This window comes from Oncorhynchus mykiss, chromosome 30 (genome assembly GCF_057628025.1).
Source record: "Oncorhynchus mykiss isolate SJ-2025 chromosome 30, ASM5762802v1, whole genome shotgun sequence".
Taxonomy (NCBI): domain Eukaryota; kingdom Metazoa; phylum Chordata; class Actinopteri; order Salmoniformes; family Salmonidae; genus Oncorhynchus; species Oncorhynchus mykiss.
In genome coordinates, this window is record NC_143051.1 from 29,836,796 (window position 1) to 29,861,548 (window position 24,753).

Consider the following 24,753-nt stretch of genomic DNA (forward strand, 5'->3'; position numbering starts at 1 on the left):
CATGATTTAAACTCGTTCCCAGTTGTCGTGAAAGTACCATTAGCATTCCCCGGAGCAGGTCAGATATGTTATGTACCTGGCTAAAAGGTGAGCCACTTTCGTATGATCCCAAGTTGATCTCAGAATTGACCAAAGTTACCTGCTAAATCCTCAAACCTTCTTCCTACGTAAAAAAATACAATTGTTTCGAAAGATCCATGTAAAACACTACTTTTCTCCGGGTTTTCAGTTGCTCGGTACCAGTAAGTAGGAGCAGCTGAAGAGAGGGATGCAGAAATAAAAATAAGATGGTTGAGAAGAGGTGGACATTGGAGGATAAGATGAGCACCTTCAGCAAGAAGAAAGCAGCTACTGAACTGCTCTGTGGCCACTCCTTCAACACCACTGCCAACCACAAAATGGACAAACACTGCAAACGGTAAGAGACATTCATTTGAAATGTAATCACATTAATCTGTCATCCCTTCAAACCTAATTCACTTTCCACACTCAACTTTATTTCTTCACCTTCACCATACATGAGGATTATATATTGTGTCCTGTGAGTGTTTACAAATCGAATGTTTACGAACCGAACAATGTATAGTTTCAAAGTAAAAATATTCTGAGTGCCGTCTATTCATTTGACAGTGGTTACAATTCCCTAGAACCGTTCCTAGCTCTATACCAAAACAATTGGTGGGGTCCCCATATTATTGTTTTCGTAGCAGAATGGAGCTTTAAGATGGCATCTAAGGATACTAACCAAAATCGAAACAGATGCTCCAGAACCCTCAAGGGAGATTATTTTTTGGGGACAAATATAAACTATAGATTTGACAGTAAATAACTGTTGATTTGTCAAACTATTGATTAAGATCTTATGAAATGAATTTATACATTACCAGCTTGTTTACTCATTTGACTCGTACTACTTTGAAACCAATATTAAGGCCATTTATTAAATAATGAAAATGTTTCCTTTTAATACTAGAAAAGCCTGGCCTCTGGATCCCCATACAGGCCAATGAGGGATGATTTTGACTCAACATTCAGTCTAATTGTCACGGTTTTCTTGGTGAGAAGGAGAGTCGGACCAAAATGCGGCGTGTCTATTGCGATCCATGTTTATTTAAACTGAAGCAACACAAATCTAAATACAAAAAAACTACAAAACAATAAACGTAACGAAAACCGAAACAGCCTAATACTGGTGCACAAACACACAGAACAAGGACATCAAGACACTAAGGACAATCACCCACAAAACCCAACACCAAACAGGCTACCTAAATATGGTTCCCAATCAGAGACAATGACGAACACCTGCCTCTGATTGAGAACCATATCAGGCCAAACATAGAACTAGACAAACTAGACATGTAACATAGAATGCCCACTCAGCTCACACCCTGACCAACCAAAACATAGAAATATACAAAGTAAACTCTGGTCAGGGTGTGACAGTACCCCCCCCCCAAGGTGCGGACTCCGGCCGCAAAACCTGAACCTATAGGGGAGGGTCTGGGTGGGCATCTGTCCGCGGTGGCGGCTCTGGTGCTGGACGTGGCCCCCACTTCACCTTAGTCTTCCCCCACCTTATCCTCTTCCGTGGCCTCCTCACCATGGCAACTCTTCTCAACGGACAGAGGGACGGCAGCTCGGGACAGAGGGGCGGAAGCTCTGGACAGAGGGGCGGCAGCTCCTGGCTGATTGGCGACCCCTGGCTGACTGGCAGATCTGGAAGAGTCTGGTCGACTGGCAGATCTGGAGGAGTCTGGTCGACTGGCAGATCTGGAAGAGTCTGGTCGACTGGCAGATCTGGAAGAGTCTGGTCGACTGGCAGATCTGGAAGAGTCTGGTCGACTGGCAGATCTGGAAGAGTCTGGTCGACTGGCAGATCTGGAAGAGTCTGGTCGACTGGCAGATCTGGAAGAGTCTGGTCGACTGGCAGATCTGGAAGAGTCTGGTCGACTGGCAGATCTGGAAGAGTCTGGTCGACTGGCAGATCTGGAAGAGTCTGGTCGACTGGCAGATCTGGAAGAGTCTGGTCGACTGGCAGATCTGGAAGAGTCTGGCTGACTGGCAGATCTGGAAGAGTCTGGCTGACTGGCAGATCTGGAAGAGTCTGGTTGACTGGCAGGTCTGGTTGACTGGCAGATCTGGAAGAGTCTGGTTGACTGGCAGATCTGAAAGAGTCTGGCTGACTGGCAGATCTGGAAGAGTCTGGCTGACTGGCAGATCTGGAAGAGTCTGGCTGACTGGCAGCTCTGGCTGCTCCATGCTGACTGGCAACTCTGGCTGCTCCATGCTGACTGGCTGCTCCATGCTGACTGACAGCTCTGGCTGCTCAATGCTGACTGGCAACTCTGGCTGCTCCATGCTGACTGGCTGCTCCATGCTGACTGGCAGCTCTGGCTGCTCCATGCTGACTGGCTGCTCCATGCTGACTGGCGGCTCTGGCTGCTCCATGCTGACTGGCGGCCCTGGCGGCTCCTTGCAGACTGGCAGCTCTGGCGGCTCCTTGCAGACTGGCAGCTCTGGCGGCTCCTTGCAGACTGGCAGCTCTGGCGGCTCCTTGCAGACTGGCAGCTCTGGCGGCTCCTTGCAGACTGGCTGCTCTGGCGGCTCCTTGCAGACTGGCAGCTTTGGCGGCATCCTGCAGACTGGCAGCTCTGGCGGCATCCTGCAGACTGCCAGCTCTGGCAGCTCTATGCAGACTGGCAGCTCCTTGCAGACTGGCAGCTCTATGCAGACTGGCAGCTCCTTGCAGACTGGCAGCTCCTTGCAGACTGGCAGCTCCTTGCAGACTGGCAGCTCCTTGCAGACTGGCAGTTCTGAACAGGCGGGAGACTCCGGCAGCGCTGTAGAGGAGGAAGGCTCTAACAGCGCTAGACAGGCGGGAGACTCCGGCAGCGCTGTAGAGGAGGAAGGCTCTAACAGCGCTAGACAGGCGGGAGACTCCGACAGCGCTGGAGAGGAGGAAGGCTCTGGCAGCGCTGGACAGGCGAGGCGCACTGTAGGCCTGATGCGTGGTGCTGGCACTGGTGGTACTGTGCCGAGGACACGCACAGGAAGCCTAGTGCGGGGAGCTGCTACCGGAGGGCTGGGGTGTGGAGGTGGTACTGGAAAGACCGGACCGTGCAGGCGCACTGGAGCTCTTGAGCACCGAGCCTGCCCAACCTTACCTGGTTGAACGCTCATGGTCGCCCTGCCAGTGCGGCGAGGTGGAATAACCCGCACTGGGCTATGCAGGCGAACCGGAGACACCGAGCGCAAGGCTGGTGCCATGTAAGCCGGCCCAAGGAGACGCACTGGGGACCAGATGCGTAGAGCCGGCTTCATGGCATTAGGCTTGACGCTCAATCTAGCCCGGCCGACACGCGGAGCTGGAATATACCGCACCGGGCTATGCACCCGCACTGGAGACACCGTGCGCACCACTGCATAACACGGTGCCTGTCCGGTCTCTCTAGCCCCCCGGTAAGCACAGGGAGTTTGCGCAGGTCTCCTACCTGGCGTAGCCATACTCCCTGTTAGCCCCCCCCCCCAAGAAATGTTTGGGGCTGACTCCCGGGCTTCCTTGCGCTCCGCCGTGCTCGCTTCGCCAACTCCATTCTCCGATAACCTTCCGCGCACTGCTCCATCGAATCCCAGGCGGGCTCCGGCACTCTCCCTGGGTCGACCGCCCACCTGTCTATCTCTTCCCAAGAAGTATAGTCCATACTGTACTCCTCTTTGGGCTGCTCCTGTTGCCTCTTCTCCTGCTGCACCTTTGGGCGGCTACACTCCTCTGGTTTAGCCCAGGGTCCTCTCCCGTCGAGGATTTCCTCCCATGTCCAGAAATCCTTATTACGCATCTCCTCTTTGGGCTGCTCCTGCCTGTTGACACGCCGCTTGGTCCAGTTGTGGTGGGTGATTCTGTCACGGTTTTCTTGGTGAGAAGGAGAGTCGGACCAAAATGCGGCGTGTCTATTGCGATCCATGTTTATTTAAACTGAAGCAACACGAATCTAAATACAAAAAAACTACAAAACAATAAACGTAACGAAAACCGAAACAGCCTAATACTGGTGCACAAACACACAGAACAAGGACATCAAGACACTAAGGACAATCACCCACAAAACCCAACACCAAACAGGCTACCTAAATATGGTTCCCAATCAGAGACAATGACGAACACCTGCCTCTGATTGAGAACCATATCAGGCCAAACATAGAACTAGACAAACTAGACATGTAACATAGAATGCCCACTTAGCTCACACCCTGACCAACCAAAACATAGAAATATACAAAGTAAACTCTGGTCAGGGTGTGACACTAATGTAGTGAAATAGCAGGGAGCAGGTCTCGAAAGCCCAAAGTTCAGCGCGCTATCAACTGTGCCGCAAAAGCATGCTCAAGCCGCAGAGTCGATATCTCCGCTTATAAACCCAGGTTCGTTACACTAATAAATACATTTTCAAAATAATACTTTGGTTGTGTTTATGAAGGTCTTGGGTAACATTATCATACAAAAAAAATACTATTTCCAAGAACAGAAATACATTTTCATTAGTTTCTGTTACTGCAGGCTGTCTGTTGCTGGCATGCTCAAATGTGGAGCGCATAGAACAGAGGCTATTCTTGGAAAAAGTCATATTTTGAGCTCATCGATTCAATTTTGAGACTGATTTGGCAATGGGAAGTGTTTTCGAAACCTAGGAATCTGCTGTTTCTGATACTGTATAGAAATGAAATCGAAACATCTTATCTGCATGTGACTCTGTTGGAGGATTTGAAAAAGTCCCTTTTTGGCGCTCAGAAAAAAATGGCCTGCTTATAACACAAATTCTGTTTGTGATATTGAAATTCTAACAAAATATGACTTATTAAGGAAAAGTTAAGGATGGAGGGAGGAATTACTTTAAAAATGTCAGAGATATTATCCCTTTCTTGTGTTAAACACATTTTAGTCCGAAAAAAGTGATATAACTGTGAACCCAGAATATCTACATTATTTTTGACTACCTATCATAAAAGTAATTTTGGAACATTAAAGTCAATGTCTTGAAGTACTCAACACAAGATGTTACCTGTTTTAAACACACATTTATTTTTTCTAACCCAAATTATTGATACATTTTTTCCCACTTTACTCAGTCTCTCATGAGAAGAAATGATGAATGGACAAAAGATCCATAGACATTAAAACTAGTAGATGGTGATAGCGCTGACGTCATCCACGTATTCCTATGGAAAACTCCCGATGGCTATGCATCATCAGAGTTACTTTTGAGGATATGGGAAACCAGAGACATGGGCTGAGCGGTACATTTAGGGCGATTCTAGGACAAGTAGAGCTCCCCGTCAAGGAGTAAAATGGAGTCAATTGGGCATAAGCTCAAAAAAACAACATTAGCATGAATTTTGTGAACAAGAAGTACACCATTGCAAATCTTTTCCAAGATGTAAGATACATAACTTGTTCTCTGCAATGTTGTACAGTTTTGGAATCGTGTCATTACATACTTATGCAGGAAAAAAGGCAGTTTTCTTGACTCATACCCTGACTTTGAGAAGGGATTGGGTGATTAGTTAAGCAGCAACATGATGCTGCATGACAGTGAGTACGCGATTGGTCGATAGTGTGCTGTGTGGATGTTATATATTTAATTATTCATTGCCTAATATGATTCCTTTCTCTACTATCTCAAGCGTCATGTTGCTGAATGGCACAAAAAAATGGCTAAGAATCATGGTGAAAGTGGCCGTAACTAGCAAAGGATCATGGTCGTTGTAGTCATTTTCATCCCGCGTGAGAGTCAACCCTAATGGTTGTTTAGCAACACAACCGACACCTAAGCAACTATGGGGCAAAACAGACTGGGTTGGCAGTTGGCTTAGATTGTTGACTATGGAAAGCCATTTGGGTCTTTGCGTGTCAAAAAAAAAACATGTAAAATAACACTATTTGACGAGTCAAATAAGGTTTTAATTTGACATGTCAAATAAAAAAGTTATATTATAGAAATGTTTTGTGTTCTAAATATGCATGTGCAAGCCAAGCACCAACATTATTTGTTTGACCGAATGGGACATCTGTGTTAGCATTTGAAATAAGATCTGGATCAAACGAGCAGGATCAAAAATGTTAGCAAATATCTTTTGATACAGATATTATTAGCAACTTTTGGGGTAGTTAGCTTTAGCTTGGTACCTAGCGAGCACCAATGCAACCAGCCTGAATACAATGACAAGACAAAACTGCAGTCATTTTCAATATTCTTAGCAATGGTTTAGGAATCCATGTGACTAAATATTAGCTAGGCAACCACTTGTTGATGTCCTATTGAAATCAAACTTCAGTTCATTGAAATAACTAGCTAGCTAGATAACGAACTAAACAAGCTAGCCAGCTATTTAACCCTGTTTCCCCAAGTTAATGTTATAAGCAGCTAGCTGGCTTCATCTGGCTACTGCCGCTTGACCGGACCGGGTTATGTGTTGTTGAATTTGCATTTCGCCTTTTAAATAAAAGTCCCTCTGAAAGTGATGCAAATGGATACAAATAGTGGAATCATGCCATATTTAGACTAGATAATGCGAAACAAGGTTGGGGTGTTGGAATGTGGAGCAATGAAATGGGGTATCAGTCTACTCCGTACCGAAGTCCTCCTCAGAGTTATCAGACTCCAAAACATCCATGTTGTATTGTTTTTCCTCTGGAATAGTGTTCAACAAACACATAATAGTGTAATGACCCTGGGTTTATAAGCGCGGAAATCGAACCTGCCCCACGAGCATGCTTTTGCGGCACAGTCGATAGTGCGCTGGACCTCGGGTTCAAAGGTCGAGGGTTCGAGACCTGCTCCCTGCTGTTTCATTACATTTCGGGCTCGAAGGTCGCGGGTTCGAGACCTGCTCCCTGCTGTTTCATTACATTGGTGTCAGAAGTGATCAGACCTTGCATCCACGACAGTGCGTGTGCTTGGCCGGTGAGCGCGTTCCTGTAAGACGTACAGCCGCAAGCTAGCGCGAGGACGCACTCTTTGAAAGGGGGGAGTAGTGTAACGACCCTGGGTTTATAAGCGCAGAAATCGTCCCTGCCACACGAGCATGCTTTTGCGGCACAGTCGATAGCACGCCAGACCTCGGGCTCGAAGGTCGAGGGTTCGAAACTTGCTCCCTGCTGTTTCATTACAATAGGTTGACTGGTACAATAAATGTGGCAAATTGAGCTACAATGCAAATATTTGTGTAATCTCTTTGCAGTTGTTTTCTGTGGGTTTCCATTAGTAGACTGATATCCCATTTTATTGATCCACATTGTACAGTGCAATATGAATGTCCATACGCACAATAAGCTGACTGGGAGGTGATTTCCCACAGTCAAAGTCACGCAATAAGAGCTACAATGCTAATATTTGTTTAAACTCTTCAAAGTTGTGTTCTGTGGGTGTCACTGAGTAAATTGATACCCCATGTCATTGATCCACAATCCATAGGTAATGCTGTACAGTAGGGATGCACGATATATCGGTGAACATATCGGAATAGGATGTTATTATCTAAATATGCCAACATCGGTATCGGCCCGATGTCTAGTTTAACGCCTATGTGCAAAACCAATGTCAAAGCTGACGTGCATACCTATATAACGTAGGTACATGATGTAATGATGCCACGGGAAATCTAGTGCTTCACGTGCAACACAGCATTCCTAACCTAGCCCACAATGTCTGCTGTGTGGATCGAGCAGTCAACAAGTCGAGCAGTCATTTGAAAGAGTAAGAACATTTCAGGGAGATAACTCAAATGCGAAATCCATTAACACCAAGATAATGGAATTAATTTCCCTTGACAATCAACAGTTTTGTCGTGGGTGATGTTGGCTTTCGCGACTGGTCGAGCACTGGTACACACTACCAGTGCGCTATTTTTCAGATGTTGCCCTACTGGAGTTACACAGTAACAGCATCACTGCTATTAGCTTCACGACATAAACGCCGTTTGGGTCTTTGCGTGTCAAAAAAGATACACATCAAAAAATACTATTTGGCAATAACACGATTTGTGTTAAATAAGCTTTAAATTTGACAAATAACACAGTTCTATTATAGAATATTGTGTGTTCTGAATTTGCACGTGCAAGCCAAGCGCCACCAATACTATCAGTAGCACTGTCAAAGCTGGCAAACACTGGCCACTAACGATGTGTTTACAATACTGCGTTGGTAATAAAGCATTATTTATTTGACCGCAACTTCTGGGGTAGCTAGCTAGCACCAATACAACCAGCCTGAAAACAATGACCAGTTGAAACTGCAGTCATTTTCATTATTCTTAGCAATGATTTAGGAATCCTTGTGAGTAAGTATTAGCTAGGTAGCCACTTGTTGTTTGCCTAATGAAATTAAACTTCAATTCATTAAAATAAATAGCTAGGCAGCTACTTAACTCTGTTGCCTAAAGCTAGCGTTAAAAGCAGCCAGCTAGCTTAATCTGGCTAGTGCTGCTCGACCAGACCGGGTTATATGTTGTGAAGCTAGCCACAATAAGGATTAGGCACAATAGTATAATTTGAGGTTTACCTTCAAAATAAAAGTACATATTTGAAAGTGATGCAGAAGTTTAGAATTGGTGGAATCATGCCATATTTAGACTAGATAATGTTAAACACGGTTGGATTCTGAAGCAATGAAATGGGGTATCAGTCTACTCAGTTACACCCACAGAACACAACTGTGAAGAGTTTATGCAAATACACAAAAGTTTACGCAAAAGTTTTAGAACAGTTTTAGAACACCTACTCATCCGTATTCATCGACCTGGCAAAGGTTTTCGACTCTTTCAATCACCACATTCTTATTGACAGACTCATCAGCCTTGGTTTCTCAAAATATTGCCTCGCCTGGTTCACCAACTACTTCTCTGATAGAGTTCAGTGTGTCAAATCGGAGGGCATGTTGTCCAGACCTCTGGCAGTCTCTATGGGGGTGCCACAGGGTTCAATTCTTGGACTGACTCTCTTCTCTGTATACATCAATGATGTTGCTCTTGCTGCTGGTGATTCTCTGATCCACCTCTACGAAGACTACACCATTCTGTATACTTCTGGCCCTTCTTTGGACACTGTGTTAACTATCCTCCAGACGAGTTTCAATGCCATACAACTCTCCTTCCGTGGAAGTAAAACTAAATGCGTGCTCTTCAACTGATCACTAACCCTAGTGGTTCGAGCGTTGGACTAGTAACCGAAAGGTTGCAAGTTCAAATTCAGAGCTGACAAGGTAAAAATCTGTTGTTCTGCCCCTGAATAAGGCAGATAACCCACTGTTCCTAGGCCGTCATTGAAAATAAGAATTTGTTCTTAACTGACTTGCCTAGTTAAATAAATAAAGTTCAAATAAAAACTGGCTCTCATGAGGACTGCCACAGGAACGGAAGACCAAGAGTTACCTCTGCTGCAGAGGATATGTTTGTGAGAGTTAACAGCCTCAGAAATTGCAGCCCAAATAAATGCTTCACTGAGTTCAAGTAACAGACACATCTCAAAATCAACAGATGAGACTCTGTGAATCAGGCCATCATGGTCGAATTGCTGCAAAGAAACCACTACTAAAGGACACTAATAAGGAGAAGAGACTTGCTTGGGCCAAGAAACACGAGCAGTGGACATTAGACCGGAGTAAATTTGTCCTTTGGTCTGGAGTCCAAATTGGAGATATTTGGTTCCAACTGCCGTGTCTTTGTGAGACGCGGTGTGGGTGAACGGATTATCACTGCATGTGTATTTCCCACCGTAAAGCATGGAGGTGGAGGTGTTATGGTGCTTTGCTGGTGACACTGTCTGTGAATTATTTAGAATTCAAAGCACACTTAACCAGCATGGCTACCACAGTATTCTGCAGCGATACGTCATCACATCTTGTTTGAGCTTAGTGGGACTATCATTTGTTTTTAAACAGGTCAATGACCCAACACACCTCAAGGCTGTGTAAGATATATTTTACCAAGAAGGAGAGTGATGAAGTGCTGCATCATATGACCTGGCCTCCACAATCCCCCGACCTCAACCAAATTGAGATGGTTTTGGATGAGTTGGACCGCAGAGTGAAGGAAAAGCAGCCAACAAGTGCTCAGCATATGTGGGAACTCCTTCAAGACTATTGGAAAAGCATTCCGGGTGAAGCTGGTTGAGAGAATGCCAAGAGTGTGCAAATCCGTCATCAAGGCAAAGGTTGGCAATTTGAAGAATCTCAAAAAATACAATATATTTTGATTAAAAAAATTTTTTGGTTACTACATGAATCCATATGTTTCATTTCATAGTTTTGACATCTTTACTATTATAATACAATGTAGAAAATAGTACAAATAAAAGAAAAACCCTGGAATGAGTAGGTGTGTCCAAACTTTCGACTGGTACTGTATCTACGCTAGTCAGGGTTCTCAACTCTGGCATACTTAAAAAACAAGTACAGAAACAGACTCAATGCTGAACATGACCTCCGTGTTGCACTGTCAAAAACCCAGAATAGACAACCTGTGTGATTTGATCCATCAGTTCATTACAGTTCAGAATAAACAAAATATATGGTATTTTAACAGCAACAGTTCTAACCTAGACTTTTTTCAACAATACTTCCTGCAGTAAGATGTACAGCATGCCTGATTTTTTTCATCTGTATTGTTACTTATGGTTGCACTATCAAAAACTCAACCTGTGTGATGTGATCAATGAGTTTAATCCAGTTAAAATGTAAAATTATTTATTGTATTTTAACAACAACAGTTACAACCTAGACGGCTGTAGAGAGTGGGTATTTCATTGTTATTTGTCTTTGGCTTAAGGGAAATGAAATGTACCAGTATTTACGTATAGTTGCGTATTTTCATAAACTTGGGTCTCAGGAAAACGGAATTTCTAATTTGGGTCCCAGGCTGAAAAAGTTTAAGAATCCCTGTTATCAACGTGCACCCAAAAATACGTTTGCACAATGAGCAGTTCTCTCTTAAAACATCGTTACAGTTGTTTAGCTAGCTGGCCAATTGTAGACATATTTAACGTTACATTGACATGAAATCAGTCAAAACACCTCAAAACAAGACATGGTATCGAGAACAATCTGAAACAAATCACTTACGATTCCCCACATGGCAGTTGTTGGTAGAATCACAACAACTTTGGACGCTCTGACGATTGTAATTTACATAAGCTTTCTAGGGCAGACCAGGGCTTTTGGCACCGCTGGGTTGCTACGCAGTAGCCGATCAGCAGACCTTGTGACTTCACGCTCCAGACCGGACACCGGGGGCCTGCAAAGACCACCTACATCAGTCAGAATAATTCACTATTGTAGTCATATTTTGTCTCTACAGCAAGAGGGCGCCAAATTATCAGGTTCTGGTTAGTTATTGTTCAACATACAGGCCCGGTCCAAATACATTGAAAATGCAGTATTATATGTCTGAATTGGTGAAAACTGACATTACAAGTTTTCCAAGAGCCAAAATATACCATTATGTGGAGTGTGGAGCTTGAAATGCCAGGGTCGGTTCCCACTGGAGTCCTCCACACAAAAATCTATGCATGCTCTACTGTTGTACGCTTTCAATAAAAGCATCTACAAAATGATAATATAAACTAAGCATGTACTGTTCATCTTTCATGTCATACCATGGCATTCACACATAAAACAAGGAGGATGTTCCTTATTGTGGATGTAATGGCATGTTCAATAGAACAGATTCAATGAAACTAGAACACCTTTCAGCGTCAAAGTAGAGGTCAGGGAAATGTCAGGGATTGAGTCAACTCTTAAATGAACATGCCGTCTTATTATATGAGATGTAATGACAAACCAAACCAGTTTTAAATCAACCATGACTGTTTAGGGTGTGTCTAGTTATTGGAGGATGGCAATGCCTAAGACAATAAATAATCAGAAACATGAAATCACATTTCACATATCCAAATAGTGTTGTAAGTTGTACAATTCACATCTGATAAGTTAGGATTTGTTACGATAGGGTCACTGCAAATCGTTAGTTGGGATTTTTGCAAGAAACATATTTATCATTGGTCAAAACACTGACACACTGACTGGGGATGTTGCTCTTCGCAAGATGAAACTGAATACATTTCTACCTGTACATGTGTTTTGTTTACTGTGGCAAGTAGCCATCCTACAAGCAGGAAGGAGTTCTATAGAAATAATCCACTTCACAGAAGTTTAACGGGTCCTGGATAGAGGTTCTGGATGGCAGGAAGCTTGGCCCTAGTGATGAACTGGGCCGTATGCACTACCCTCTGTAGTGATGCAACCAGTCAGGATGCTCTCGATGGTGCAGCTGTAGAACCTTTTGAGGATCTGTAGACCCATGGGGGAATATTTTTTGCCGTGCCCTCTTCATGACTGTCTTGGTGTGTTTGGACAATGATAGTTTGTTGGTGATGTGGACACCAAGGAAATTGAAGTGCTCAACCTGTTCCACTACAGCCCCGTCTATGAGAATGGGGGCGTGCTCGGTCCTCCTTTCCTGTAGTCCACAGTCATCTCCTTTGTCTTGATCACGTTGAGGGAGAGGTTGTTATCCTGGCACCACACGACCAGGTCTCTGACCTTTTCCCTATAGGCCGTCTCATCGTTGTCGGTGATCAGGCCTACAACTGTTGTCGTCAGCAAACTTAATGATGGTGTTGGAGTCGTGCCTGGCTATGCAGTCATGAGTGAACAGGGAGTACAGGAGGGGACTGAGCACACAACCCTGAGGGGCTCACGTGTTAAAGATCATCATGGCAGATGTTAGGTTACGTACTCTTACCACCTGGAGCCCGCCCATCAGCAAGTCCAGGATCCAGTTGCAGAGGGAGGTGTTTACTTCCAGGGTCCTAAGGTATTGAACGCTGAGTTGAAGTCAATTAATAGCATTCTCATGTATGTGTTCCTTTTGTCCAGGTGGGATAGAGCAGTGTGGAGTGCAATAGATTTTGCATCATCTGTGGATCTGTTGGGGTGGTATGCAAATTGGAGTGGGTCTAGGGTTTCTGGGATAATGGTGTTGATGTGAGCCATGATCAGCCTTTCAAAGCACGTCATGGCTACAGGGTCGGTAGTCATTTAGGAAGGTTACGTAGTGACTATAGTGGTCTGCTTGAAACATGTTGGTATTAGACTCAGTCAGGGACAGTTTGAAAATGTCAGTGATGACACTTGCCAGTAGGTCAGCACATGCTCGGAATACCCGTCCTGGTAATCCGTCTGGCCCGGCAGCCTTGTGATTGGTGACCTGTTTAAAGGTCTTACTCACATCGACTACGGAGAGTGTGATCACACAGTCATCCGGGACAGCTGATGCTAACATGCATGCTTCAGTGTTGCTTGCCTCGAAGCGAGGCAATTTAGCTTGTCTATTAGGCTCATTTCACTTGGCAGCTCGCGGCTGTGTGAGCAGTGCTTCCCTTTTTATGCGAGTAAATTACGTAAAAAAATAGGTAAACTTGGATTCATGTGATGATATGTTGTGTGGTTCTCCCAATACAACTCGGGAGAGCATGTAGTTTATTAGGCTACAAATTAAATTAGTAATGATGAACTTCTCAGTGTGGTGAAAGTGCACAGTGATAAGCATGATTCTTCTTTCAATAAATATCGAAGTGCAAATGCATTTTGGGAGTTTCTTCCATTCTTTTCTGAGTGCCCAGTTCACTGTTGTTTTAAAAGCGGAAATAGTGACGGCGTCAGCATCACTGGCTACTGACCTATTAAAAATGAGTGTGTTCTTCAAACATGTCAGGAAACTGTCTTATATGGGACACCGACTGAAGGGATGACGACTAACATTACCATCAGAAATAAATGCTGATAGGTACTGTATCTGCATTGGTTATGAAAGACAATGCAATATTTACACATTGTTGTATTAGCAGAACACTAAGGATGGTTTACTCTCACCGTTACACTTGAAAGGTATCAAAACACTTTGTTTGGAATATCTATATAAGTTCAACAATTTGCACTTTTCTCCTATTACTTTGTAGGCTTCTGGTGGACCCTTGGTTTGAGGCAAATTCTGTCATATCCAAGAGCAAGTGTCATGCACTCCACCCCTCCTGCCACCCGACTGCACCTGTACGTACATGAAGACAGAACCTCACCCAGAGACCTGGGAATGTCGGTATGTGGTTAGACAGCCGAATCCTTAGAATATACCATAGAAATAGCATTGAATGTCATGCTATTTCTCGGACAGCTGAAGTTGTACCGAAGATTTGTATGCTCCTTGTTCTGTCTTTTCTTTTTCTACACACAACTTATTAGTATTTTTGCTAGGTAAAGTGTAGGCATAATGTCTTTATAATCACATCAATATTACAGCAGAAAATGTTTTTTCTTTACATGAAATTACAAAACTTCAAGTTGCAAGCTACTTTCGTAGCAAGGTGTTGTAGAACAAGTGTCTCTTGAAACACATTGCAGACACTGGTAAAACATGTGTATACTTTAAATGCATATATTCAACAGCTGATGATACCAAAATTAACAAATGGGGGGAAATCACGCATTACCTGTGGTTAGATTACTTGTTGGTTATTACTGCATTGTCGGAACTAGAAGCACAAGCATTTCGCTACACTCGCATTAACATCTGCTAACCATGTGTATGTGACAAATAAAATTGGATTTGATTTGATTGGATTTGATTTGATTTGATTTTTTATATGCCTTCACAGTATGAATAAGCCTAATATGTTGATATTCATTGCTTACTGCATATGTTTTTACTAAACAGTATGTTCTAAATAATATGTAGTACGATTAGTACACAGAAGTATGTACTTTTAGTAAGTAGTTGGCAAGACATATGTTGGACACGGACCATGCCTCGGGATTTGATGAATGTGAAATGTCATATGAATATAAATATCTTCTTTCCCAGCCCTGTCTCTAAGTAGGTTGGTATACAATATGAGTTAACTCTGGTCACACCCTAAAAAGTCACACCCTCGAAGATAAACATACTCTCTAAAACTTGTGTTGTGTTTGCACATAGCAAGTACAATGGAAATGCACACACATTATATCCATATAAGCAGTCCTTATTAGTCAAGAAGGCTCTGATAGTAACATTAGACATGTTGAGTCAGGCATCACTTTCAGGGATGTACAGGTTCACAAGTGATTCTCACATGTTGAAAGAAACTCGCCCAAATTGCATTTCTGAATAATTTGGGTAACACTTTGTGAATGTTAAAGATGCCATAACAACCTAATATTTAAAAATAATTGAAAAGATACCAGAATAATTAATTTTTTCATTACAGTATTTAGTAGCAGTATTGTTGCTGACTGGATTAGTCCTGTGCACCACAAGACTGTATTAGACTGCTGAGCTAAAGCCAAGGCATAAGCTTCTGGCTCAATGGGTGTTAGGCCGTGTATCTGTAAAGCACTTCCTGACCACCGCTGTTGTAAAAAGGGCTTTATAAAATAAATGTGATTGATTTGATTGGAGCTAATACATGTTTTCAGGTATCAGGCAAGGTTACTGAACACATTACAATGCCATCATTTGCTCTGACCTGAGTTCAAATAGTATTGAGCCTGTCTGGAGTAGAGTGCCAGAAATATGTGGTTTTCTCTTTTGGGAGTATTAAAATGGTGTTTGTGCCAGGCAAGCTCAATCATCGACCACAGCTCATTAGAGTATTTGAAATATACTATTTATCCAGGTCTGGTTCCAACCCCTTCTGCCATTGTGTCCTTGAGCAAGGCACATAAACACCCGAACTGCTACCTGGGTACTGCTCTGAGGCTTACCTGATGCTCCCAGACTGTTGCGTGAATAGTATGCCAGAGGGTTGGGTACTGTGACAGGTGGAATACACATTTTCGTTGTACTGATAAACAAGGCAACATTAAACATGTCCTCCAACTAATAAATGTAAGTTATTGTGTGTGACCACATTTTATCCAATATATTGACCAGATACTCAAGTGGCCGCTCTAACAATGAAAATAAATGTGTTCAAAATAGAAGGCAGTTAGCCTGGGTACCAGTCCAGGGCTTGACATTCAGGTCATTTCAATTGTGAGTGATTTCATGTTTCATTTGCATAATAAAATTATGTGATTTTTACAGTGATTATAAATACAGGGTAATTGTGTGAATTTTACAGAGAGTATAGGCCTAATGTTCATGAATTAAAATGGCCAACGTGCTTCACGTGGTTACTTTTTTGTATTGTCATGCCAGATACTCAAGGTTGTGACCCGGTCTGTGTACATCTTAGACAATGGTTTTCTGATGTAAAACGGAAACAGCAACGTGAAAAAGGCACGTTTTTCTTTATTTTTCAATCTTTTATTTAATTTGTACATAAAACACATTGGTTGTTGTTATCTCGTTGTTTGCAGATGAAAAAAATCAGTGATATTTTGATTTTCACAAGTGGGTGGGGTTAAATGTGGAAGGTCTGTCATTGGCCAAATGCACATCCTCTCCCTTCAAAATAAGAGTTCACCCTTTAACTTATTACTATTAATCTGCTATCTAATAATTAACATATTATTAATTAATTTACTGTAACATTAATGTTAGTCTTGATACATGCTATTAATGTTAGTAAGGGTCTTTGTGTCCCTGTGCTTATAGTGTGTGTGTGTGGGGGGGGCTGCCCGAGATGCAGCAGTGTGTATGAAGACTCTCCGGTGTCAGTGTCCGAGGGGTTGGCTGAGAGAGTTTTTAAGGTGACTGTGGAGAGGGCCAGAGCGGGGAATAACCCTTATACTGCATGCATACAGCCATGGAGCTATCGAGAACACTACCTGTGGTACAGCCATTACTGGTAAGACTGGGAGAAAGAAGGGATGAGGGAGGAGATGTGTGTAGGTGGTGAGGAGGCAGAACCTGTCGTACTCTTCTGTCCTGAAGAGGCTTTAGTGTGCGAGGGCGCTAACCTGCTACTCTCCCTCTACTCCCTCTGAGGAAGAACATCCTGGAAAACATTACCTTCCTCTCCTTTTTGTGTGTTGTTTGTGTGTGTCCAGTTGTTTTAGTCTACTCATAAAAGTGTGTTTGTCTTTCAAGAAATTCCACAAATTAACTTTTAACAAGGCACACCTACCTCATGAAGCTGGTTGAGAGAATGCCAAGAATGTGCAAAGCTGTCATCAAGGCAAAGGGTGGAAACTTTGAATAATCTCAAGTACTAAGTATATTTTGATTTGTTTAACACTTTTTTTTGGTTACTATGTGATTCCATATGTATTATTTCATAGTTTTGATGTCTTCACTATTATTCTGCAATGTAAAACTTTTTACCGGTACTGAATGTGTATGTATGTACAGCATATGTCTATATACAGTTTATTTGGAATGTATTCAGACCCCTTGACGTTTTCTACATTTTGTTACGTTACAGCCTTATTCTAAAATGTATTCAATAGTTTTTTCCCCTCATCAATCTACACAAAATACCCCATAATGACAAAGCTAAAAGACGTTTTTTTTAAATTTCAGCAAAAAACTGATATCACATTTACATAAGTATTCAGACCCTTCACTCAGTACTTTGTTAAAGCACCTTTGGCAGTGATTCCAGCCTCGAGTTGTCTTGGGTATGATACTATAAACTTGGCAAACCTGTATTTGGGGAGTTTCTCCCATTGTTCTCTGCAGATCCTCTCAAGCTCTGTTAGGTTGGATGGGGTGCGTTGCTGCACAGGTTTTTTCAGGTCTCTCCAGAGATGTTAGATCAGGTTCAAGTCCGGGCTCTGGCAGGGCCACTCCAGGACATTCAGAGACTAGTCCCGAAGCCATTCCTGCGTTGTCCTGGCTGTGTGCTTTGGTGAACTTTCACCCCAGTCTGAGGTCCTGGGCGCTCTGGAGCAGGTTTTCATCAATGATCTCCCGATAAGTCTCTCTATAAGTTCTTGTTGAACACATCCTGTTGAACGCGGAACAAGGGAGAGCTCGGTTTGTTGTTTTGAGAAGTTTGTTGTTTTGAAAGTGTATTGGAAAGTTTCTTTGTAGCTAGCTAAGTTTTTAGTTTGGATTCTGCGACGCATTTGAAATCAGTTACTGGGATGTGATCTTGCCGACCAAGGCATTTTTTTTCTCTCTTTTTTTGTTTGCTCTTTTCCATATAATGTCTATCTCTGAATACCTACCCAGGAAAGGGCTGAAAATGGCCCATATTTATATATGTAGCCTTATAAATAAGGTTAATGAAATCAGTAACTTGCTAACATCAGATAACATTAATATATTAGCCATTTCTGAGACTCACTTCGATTATTAATTTGACGATACAGCAGTATAAATACAAGGATATAACATCTATAGAAGAGACAGAAACACTTATGGGGGAGGTGATGCTGTATATATTCAGAGCCATATCCCTGTAATGGTTAGAGAAGATCTTATGTCAAGTGTTATTGAAGTGTTGTGGTTGCAGGTTCTCTTGGCACATCTAAAGCTTTTTTTGGGGGGGGGGGGGGGGGGGGGTGTTGATATAGGCCACCAAGTGCTAACAGTCAGAATCTGTCAGGGTGTGACTAGGGTATGTATGCTAGTTTTTGTATTGTCTCGGATTTTTGTATGTCTAGGGGTTTGTAGGTCCATGTAATATGTATGTCTATGGTGGCCTGATATGGTTCCCAATCAGAGGCAGCTGTTTATCGCTGTCTCTGATTGGGGAGCATATTTAGTTAGCCATTTTCCCTTTTGTGTTCGTGGGTTGTTGTTCTATGTTTAGTTTCCTGTCTGCACTACTCATATTAGCTTCACAGTTCGTTTTGTTATTTTGTTCGTTTGTTCAGCGTTCCTTCTTATAATAAAGAAGAATGTATGCTTACCACCCTACGCCTTGGTTTCCTTCGTATAACGAATATGACACGCTGTCTGCTCAAGAGGAAGCTTCTCACTGTAACCAGTTCCTGTAATCTGGTTCAGGTTATTAATCAACCTATCAGGGTGTTTACAAACACTATAGGGACAAGATTATCCACATGTATCGATCACATTTTTACTAATAATGTAGAACTTTGTCCTAAAGCTGTATCCATACCCATTGGATGCAGTGTTCACAATATTGTGGCCATATCCAGGAAGGCCAAAGTTCCAAAAACTGGGCCTAAAATACTGTACAAGAGATCATAGAAAATATTTTTGCTAAGACTCTTATGTGGATGATGTCAAAAATATTTATTGGTCTGATGTGATTAAAAAGGAGCATCCAGACACTGCACTTGATGAATTTATGAAGTTGCTTCTTTCAATTATTGATAAACATGCACCTGTTAGGAAACTGACTTTTAGAACTGTTAAGGCTCCATGGATTGATGAGGAATTGAAAAACTGTATGGTTGAAAGAGATGAGCAAAAGAAGTATCTAATAAGTCTGGCTGACTTACTGCAAATTGAGATATTATGTAACTCAACAAAATAAAGAAGAAACCGTATGATGGAGTCAAGATCAGTGATATAAAGAATAGCGGGAACAAACTTTGGAGTACTTTAAATGGAATTTGTCATGTACTGTCATGTTGTGTCTTGTCTCTGTCCTTTCCCTTCACCCTGTCTCCCTCTGCTGGTCGTTATTAGGTTACCTTTTCTCCCCCGCTTTCCCCCAGCTGTTCCTTGTCTCCTCCTAACTACCCATTCACCCCGTTTCCCACCTGTTCCCTTTTTCCCTCTGATTAGGTCCCTATATCTCTCTCTGTTTTTGTTCCTGTCCTTGTCGGATTCTTGTTTGTTGTGTTTCATGCCTGAGCCAGACTATCGTCATGTTTGCTGTAACCTTGTCCTGTCCTGTCGGAATCTGCCGGTCTATCTTAGCCTACCACAGTTTGGTTATTAAAGAAGCTCTGTTTAAGTTAGTTCGCTTTTCACTCACCGTAACAGAAGAATCCGACCAAGAATGGACCCAGCGACTTCGGATCCTCTCCACTCAGCCGTCGGGATCCAGGGAGCGATGCTAGGCAGACACGAGCAGGAAGTGTCTGCTGCTCGACATGCCGTTGAGACCCTGGCCACCCAAGTCTCCAACCTCACAGAACAGGTTCACCATCTCCGCCTCGATCCACCGGCCACTTCCAGGGCTTTCGAATCTCCGGAGCCCAGAATCAATAACCCGCCGTGTTACTCTGGGGAGCCCACTGAATGCCGCTCGTTCCTCACCCAGTGTGATATTGTGTTTTCTCTCCAGCCCAACACTTACTCCAGGAGCACTGCTCGTGTCGCCTACGTCATATCTCTCCTTATTGGACGGGCTCGTGAGTGGGGCACGGCAATCTGGGAGGCAAGGGCTGAGTGTACTAACCAGTATCAGGACTTTAAGGAGGAGATGATACGGGTTTTTGATCGATCTGTTTTTGGGGAGGAGGCTTCCAGGGCCCTGTCTTCCCTATGTCAAGGCAATCAATCCATAACAGACTACTCTATTGAGTTTCGCACTCTTGCTGTCTCCAGTGGCTGGAACGAGCCGGCCTTGCTCGCTCGTCTTCTGGAGGGTCTCCGCGCAGAGGTAAAGGATGAGATTCTCTCCCGGGAGGTTCCTTCCAGCGTGGATTCCTTGATTGAACTCGCTATTCGCATTGAGCGACGGGTTGATCTTCGTCACCGAGCTCGTGGAAAGGAGCTCGCGCTCTCCGTCGCCCCCCTCTCCGCATCACTACCATCTTCCTCTGCCGGCTCGGGTGCTGAGCCCATGCAGCTGGGAGGTATCCGCATCTCGACTAAGGAGAGGGAACGGAGAATCACCAACCGCCTCTGTCTCTATTGCGGTTCCGCTGGTCATTTTGTCACTTCATGTCCAGTAAAAGGCCAGAGCTCGTCAGTAAGCGGAGGGCTACTGGTGAGCGCTACTACTCCTGTCTCTCCTTCAAGATCCTGCACTACCTTGTCGGTCCATCTACGCTGGACCGGTTCGTCAGCTTCCTGCAGTGCCTTAATAGACTCTGGGGCGGAGGGCTGTTTTATGGACGAGACCTGGGCTCGGGAACATGACATTCCTCTCAGACAGTTAAAGGAGCCCACGGCCTTGTTCGCCCTGGATGGTAGTCCTCTCCCCAGGATTCAGCGTGAGACGCTACCTTTAACCCTCACTGTTTCTGGTAATCATAGTGAAACCATTTCTTTTTTAATTTTTCGTTCACCTTTTACACCTGTTGTTTTGGGCCATCCCTGGCTAGTTTGTCATAATCCTTCCATTAATTGGTCTAGTAATTCTATCCTCTCCTGGAACGTCTCTTGTCATGTGAAATGTTTAATGTCTGCTATCCCTCCTGTTTCCTCTGTCTCTTCTTCACAGGAGGAGCCTGGTGATTTGACAGGGGTGCCGGAGGAATATCACGATCTGCGCACGGTGTTCAGTCGGTCCAGGGCCACCTCTCTTCCTCCACACCGGTCGTATGATTGTAGTATTGATCTCCTTCCGGGCTCTCGAAGATTATTTGTCTGTAGCTCTTGACGCCGGTACCATAGTCCCCTCCTCCTCTCCCGCCGGAGCGGGGTTTTTTTTTTGTCAAGAAGAAGGATGGGTCTCTGCGCCCCTGCATAGATTATCGAGGGCTGAATGACATAACAGTGAAGAATCGTTATCCGCTTCCTCTTATGTCTTCAGCCTTCGAGATCCTGCAGGGAGCCAGGTTTTTCACTAAGTTGGACCTTCGTAACGCTTACCATCTCGTGCGCATCAGGGAGGGGGACGAGTGGAAGACGGCGTTTAACACTCCGTTAGGGCACTTTGAATACCGGGTTCTTCCTTTCGGCCTCGCTAACGCTCCAGCTGTCTTTCAGGCATTAGTCAATGATGTCCTGAGAGACATGCTGAACATCTTTGTTTTCGTTTACCTTGACGATATCCTGATTTTTTCACCGTCACTCCAGATTCATGTTCAGCACGTTCGACGTGTCCTCCAGCGCCTTTTAGAGAATTGTCTTTTTGTGAAGGCTGAGAAGTGCACTTTTCATGCCTCCTCCGTCACATTTCTCGGTTCTGTTATTTCCGCTGAAGGCATTAAGATGGATCCCGCTAAGGTCCAAGCTGTCATTGATTGGCCCGTCCCTAAGTCACGCGTCGAGCTGCAGCGCTTTCTCGGCTTCGCGAACTTCTATCGTCGTTTCATCCGTAATTTCGGTCAGGTGGCAGCTCCTCTCACAGCCCTTACTTCTGTCAAGACGTGCTTTAAGTGGTCCGTTTCCGCCCAGGGAGCTTTTGATCTCCTCAAGAATCGTTTTACATCCGCTCCTATCCTTGTTACACCTGACGTCTCTAGACAGTTCGTTGTCGAGGTTGACGCGTCAGAGGTGGGCGTGGGAGCCATTCTTTCTCAGCGCTCCCTCTCTGACGACAAGGTCCACCCATGCGCGTATTTTTCTCATCGCCTGTCGCCGTCGGAACGTAACTATGATGTGGGTAACCGCGAACTGCTCGCCATCCGGTTAGCCCTAGGCGAATGGCGACAGTGGTTGGAGGGGGCGACCGTTCCTTTTGTCGTTTGGACTGACCATAGGAACCTTGAGTACATCCGTTCTGCCAAACGACTTAATGCGCGTCAGGCGCGTTGGGCGCTGTTTTTCGCTCGTTTCGAGTTCGTGATTTCTTATCGTCCGGGCTCTAAGAACACCAAGCCTGATGCTTTGTCTCGTCTCTTCAGTTCTTCAGTAGCCTCCACTGACCCCGAGGGGATTCTCCCTGAGGGGCGTGTTGTCGGGTTGACTGTCTGGGGAATTGAGAGGCAGGTAAAACAAGCGCTCACTCACACTCCGTCGCCGCGCGCTTGTCCTAGGAACCTTCTTTTCGTTCCCGTTCCTACTCGTCTGGCCGTTCTTCAGTGGGCTCACTCTGCCAAGTTAGCCGGCCACCCTGGCGTTCGGGGTACGCTTGCTTCCATTCGCCAGCGTTTTTGGTGGCCCACCCGGGAGCATGACACGCGTCGTTTCGTGGCTGCTTGTTCGGTCTGCGCGCAGACTAAGTCCGGTAACTCTCCTCCTGCCGGCCGTCTCAGGCCGCTTCCTATTCCCTCTCGACCGTGGTCTCACATCGCCTTAGATTTTGTCACCGGACTGCCTTCGTCAGCGGGGAAGACTGTTATTCTTACGGTTGTCGATAGGTTCTCTAAGGCGGCTCATTTCATTCCCCTTGCTAAGCTTCCTTCTGCTAAAGAGACGGCACAAATCATCATCGAGAATGTTTTCAGAATTCATGGCCTTCCGTCGGACGTCGTTTCGGACAGAGGTCCGCAATTCACGTCTCAATTTTGGAGGGAGTTTTGCCGTTTGATTGGGGCTTCCGTCAGTCTCTCTTCCGGCTTTCACCCCCAGTCTAACGGTCAAGCAGAACGGGCCAATCAGACTATTGGTCGCATCTTACGCAGTCTTTCTTTTCGTAACCCTGCGTCTTGGTCAGAACAGCTCCCCTGGGCAGAATACGCCCACAACTCGCTTCCTTCGTCTGCGACCGGGCTATCTCCTTTTCAGAGTAGCCTCGGGTACCAGCCTCCGCTGTTCTCATCTCAGTTCGCCGAGTCCAGCGTCCCCTCCGCTCAGGCTTTTGTCCAACGTTGCGAGCGCACCTGGAAGAGGGTCAGGTCTGCACTTTGCCGTTATAGGACGCAGACTGTGAGGGCTGCTAATAAGCGTAGAACTAAGAGTCCTAGATATTGTCGCGGTCAGAGAGTTTGGCTCTCCACTCAGAACCTTCCCCTTAAGACGGCTTCTCGCAAGTTGACCCCGCGGTTCATTGGTCCGTTCCGTATTTCTCGGGTCATTAATCCTGTCGCAGTTCGACTTCTTCTTCCGCGATACCTTCGTCGCGTCCACCCGGTCTTCCATGTCTCCTGCATCAAGCCCGTCCTTCGCGCCCCCGCTCGTCTTCCCCCCCCCCCCCCATCCTTGTCGAGGGCGCACCCATCTACAGGGTCCGTAGAATTTTGGACATGCGTCCTCGGGGCCGTGGTCACCAGTACCTCGTAGATTGGGAGGGGTACGGTCCTGAGGAGAGGAGTTGGGTTCCCTCTCGGGACGTGCTGGACCGTGCGCTGATCGAGGATTTCCTCCGTTGCCGCCAGGTTTCCTCCTCGAGTGCGCCAGGAGGCGCTCGGTGAGTGGGGGGGTACTGTCATGTACTGTCATGTTGTGTCTTGTCTCTGTCCTTTCCCTTCACCCTGTCTCCCTCTGCTGGTCGTTATTAGGTTACCTTTTCTCCCCCGCTTTCCCCCAGCTGTTCCTTGTCTCCTCCTAACTACCCATTCACCCCGTTTCCCACCTGTTCCCTTTTTCCCTCTGATTAGGTCCCTATATCTCTCTCTGTTTTTGTTCCTGTCCTTGTCGGATTCTTGTTTGTTGTGTTTCATGCCTGAGCCAGACTATCGTCATGTTTGCTGTAACCTTGTCCTGTCCTGTCGGAATCTGCCGGTCTATCTGAGCCTACCACAGTTTGGTTATTAAAGAAGCTCTGTTTAAGTTAGTTCGCTTTTGGGTCCTCATTCACTCACCGTAACAGAATTATGGGCAGAAAGACAAATTCAGCTACATCTTTCATCGAATCAGATTACTTATTCATCACAAAACCATTTGATGTTGCCAATTATTTTAATGATTTATTCATTTGCCAAGTGGGCAAATTTAGGCAGAAAACGCCAACAACAAACAGTCAGCCATCGTATTCATGCATAAAAAGACAAATGAAAATAGATGAACATTGCAAGTTTGAATTTTGTAAAGTTTGTGTGGGAGAGGTGGAAAAATGATTTGTTAACGATCAATAATGACAAA

At 44.7% G+C, this 24,753-nt stretch overlaps 1 protein-coding gene across 1 annotated transcript in view; it reads left to right on the forward strand.

Moving 5' to 3' along the window:
* The first annotated feature begins 287 nt into the window (after positions 1-287).
* LOC149970257 (uncharacterized) overlaps positions 288-24,753 on the forward strand; it is a 122,493-nt gene continuing 98,027 nt past the window's right edge. The window contains exon 1 of the mRNA XM_090228345.1: positions 288-418. Within this exon, the coding sequence (XP_090084471.1) occupies positions 288-418 (131 nt within the window). The remainder of the gene's footprint in view (positions 419-24,753) is intronic.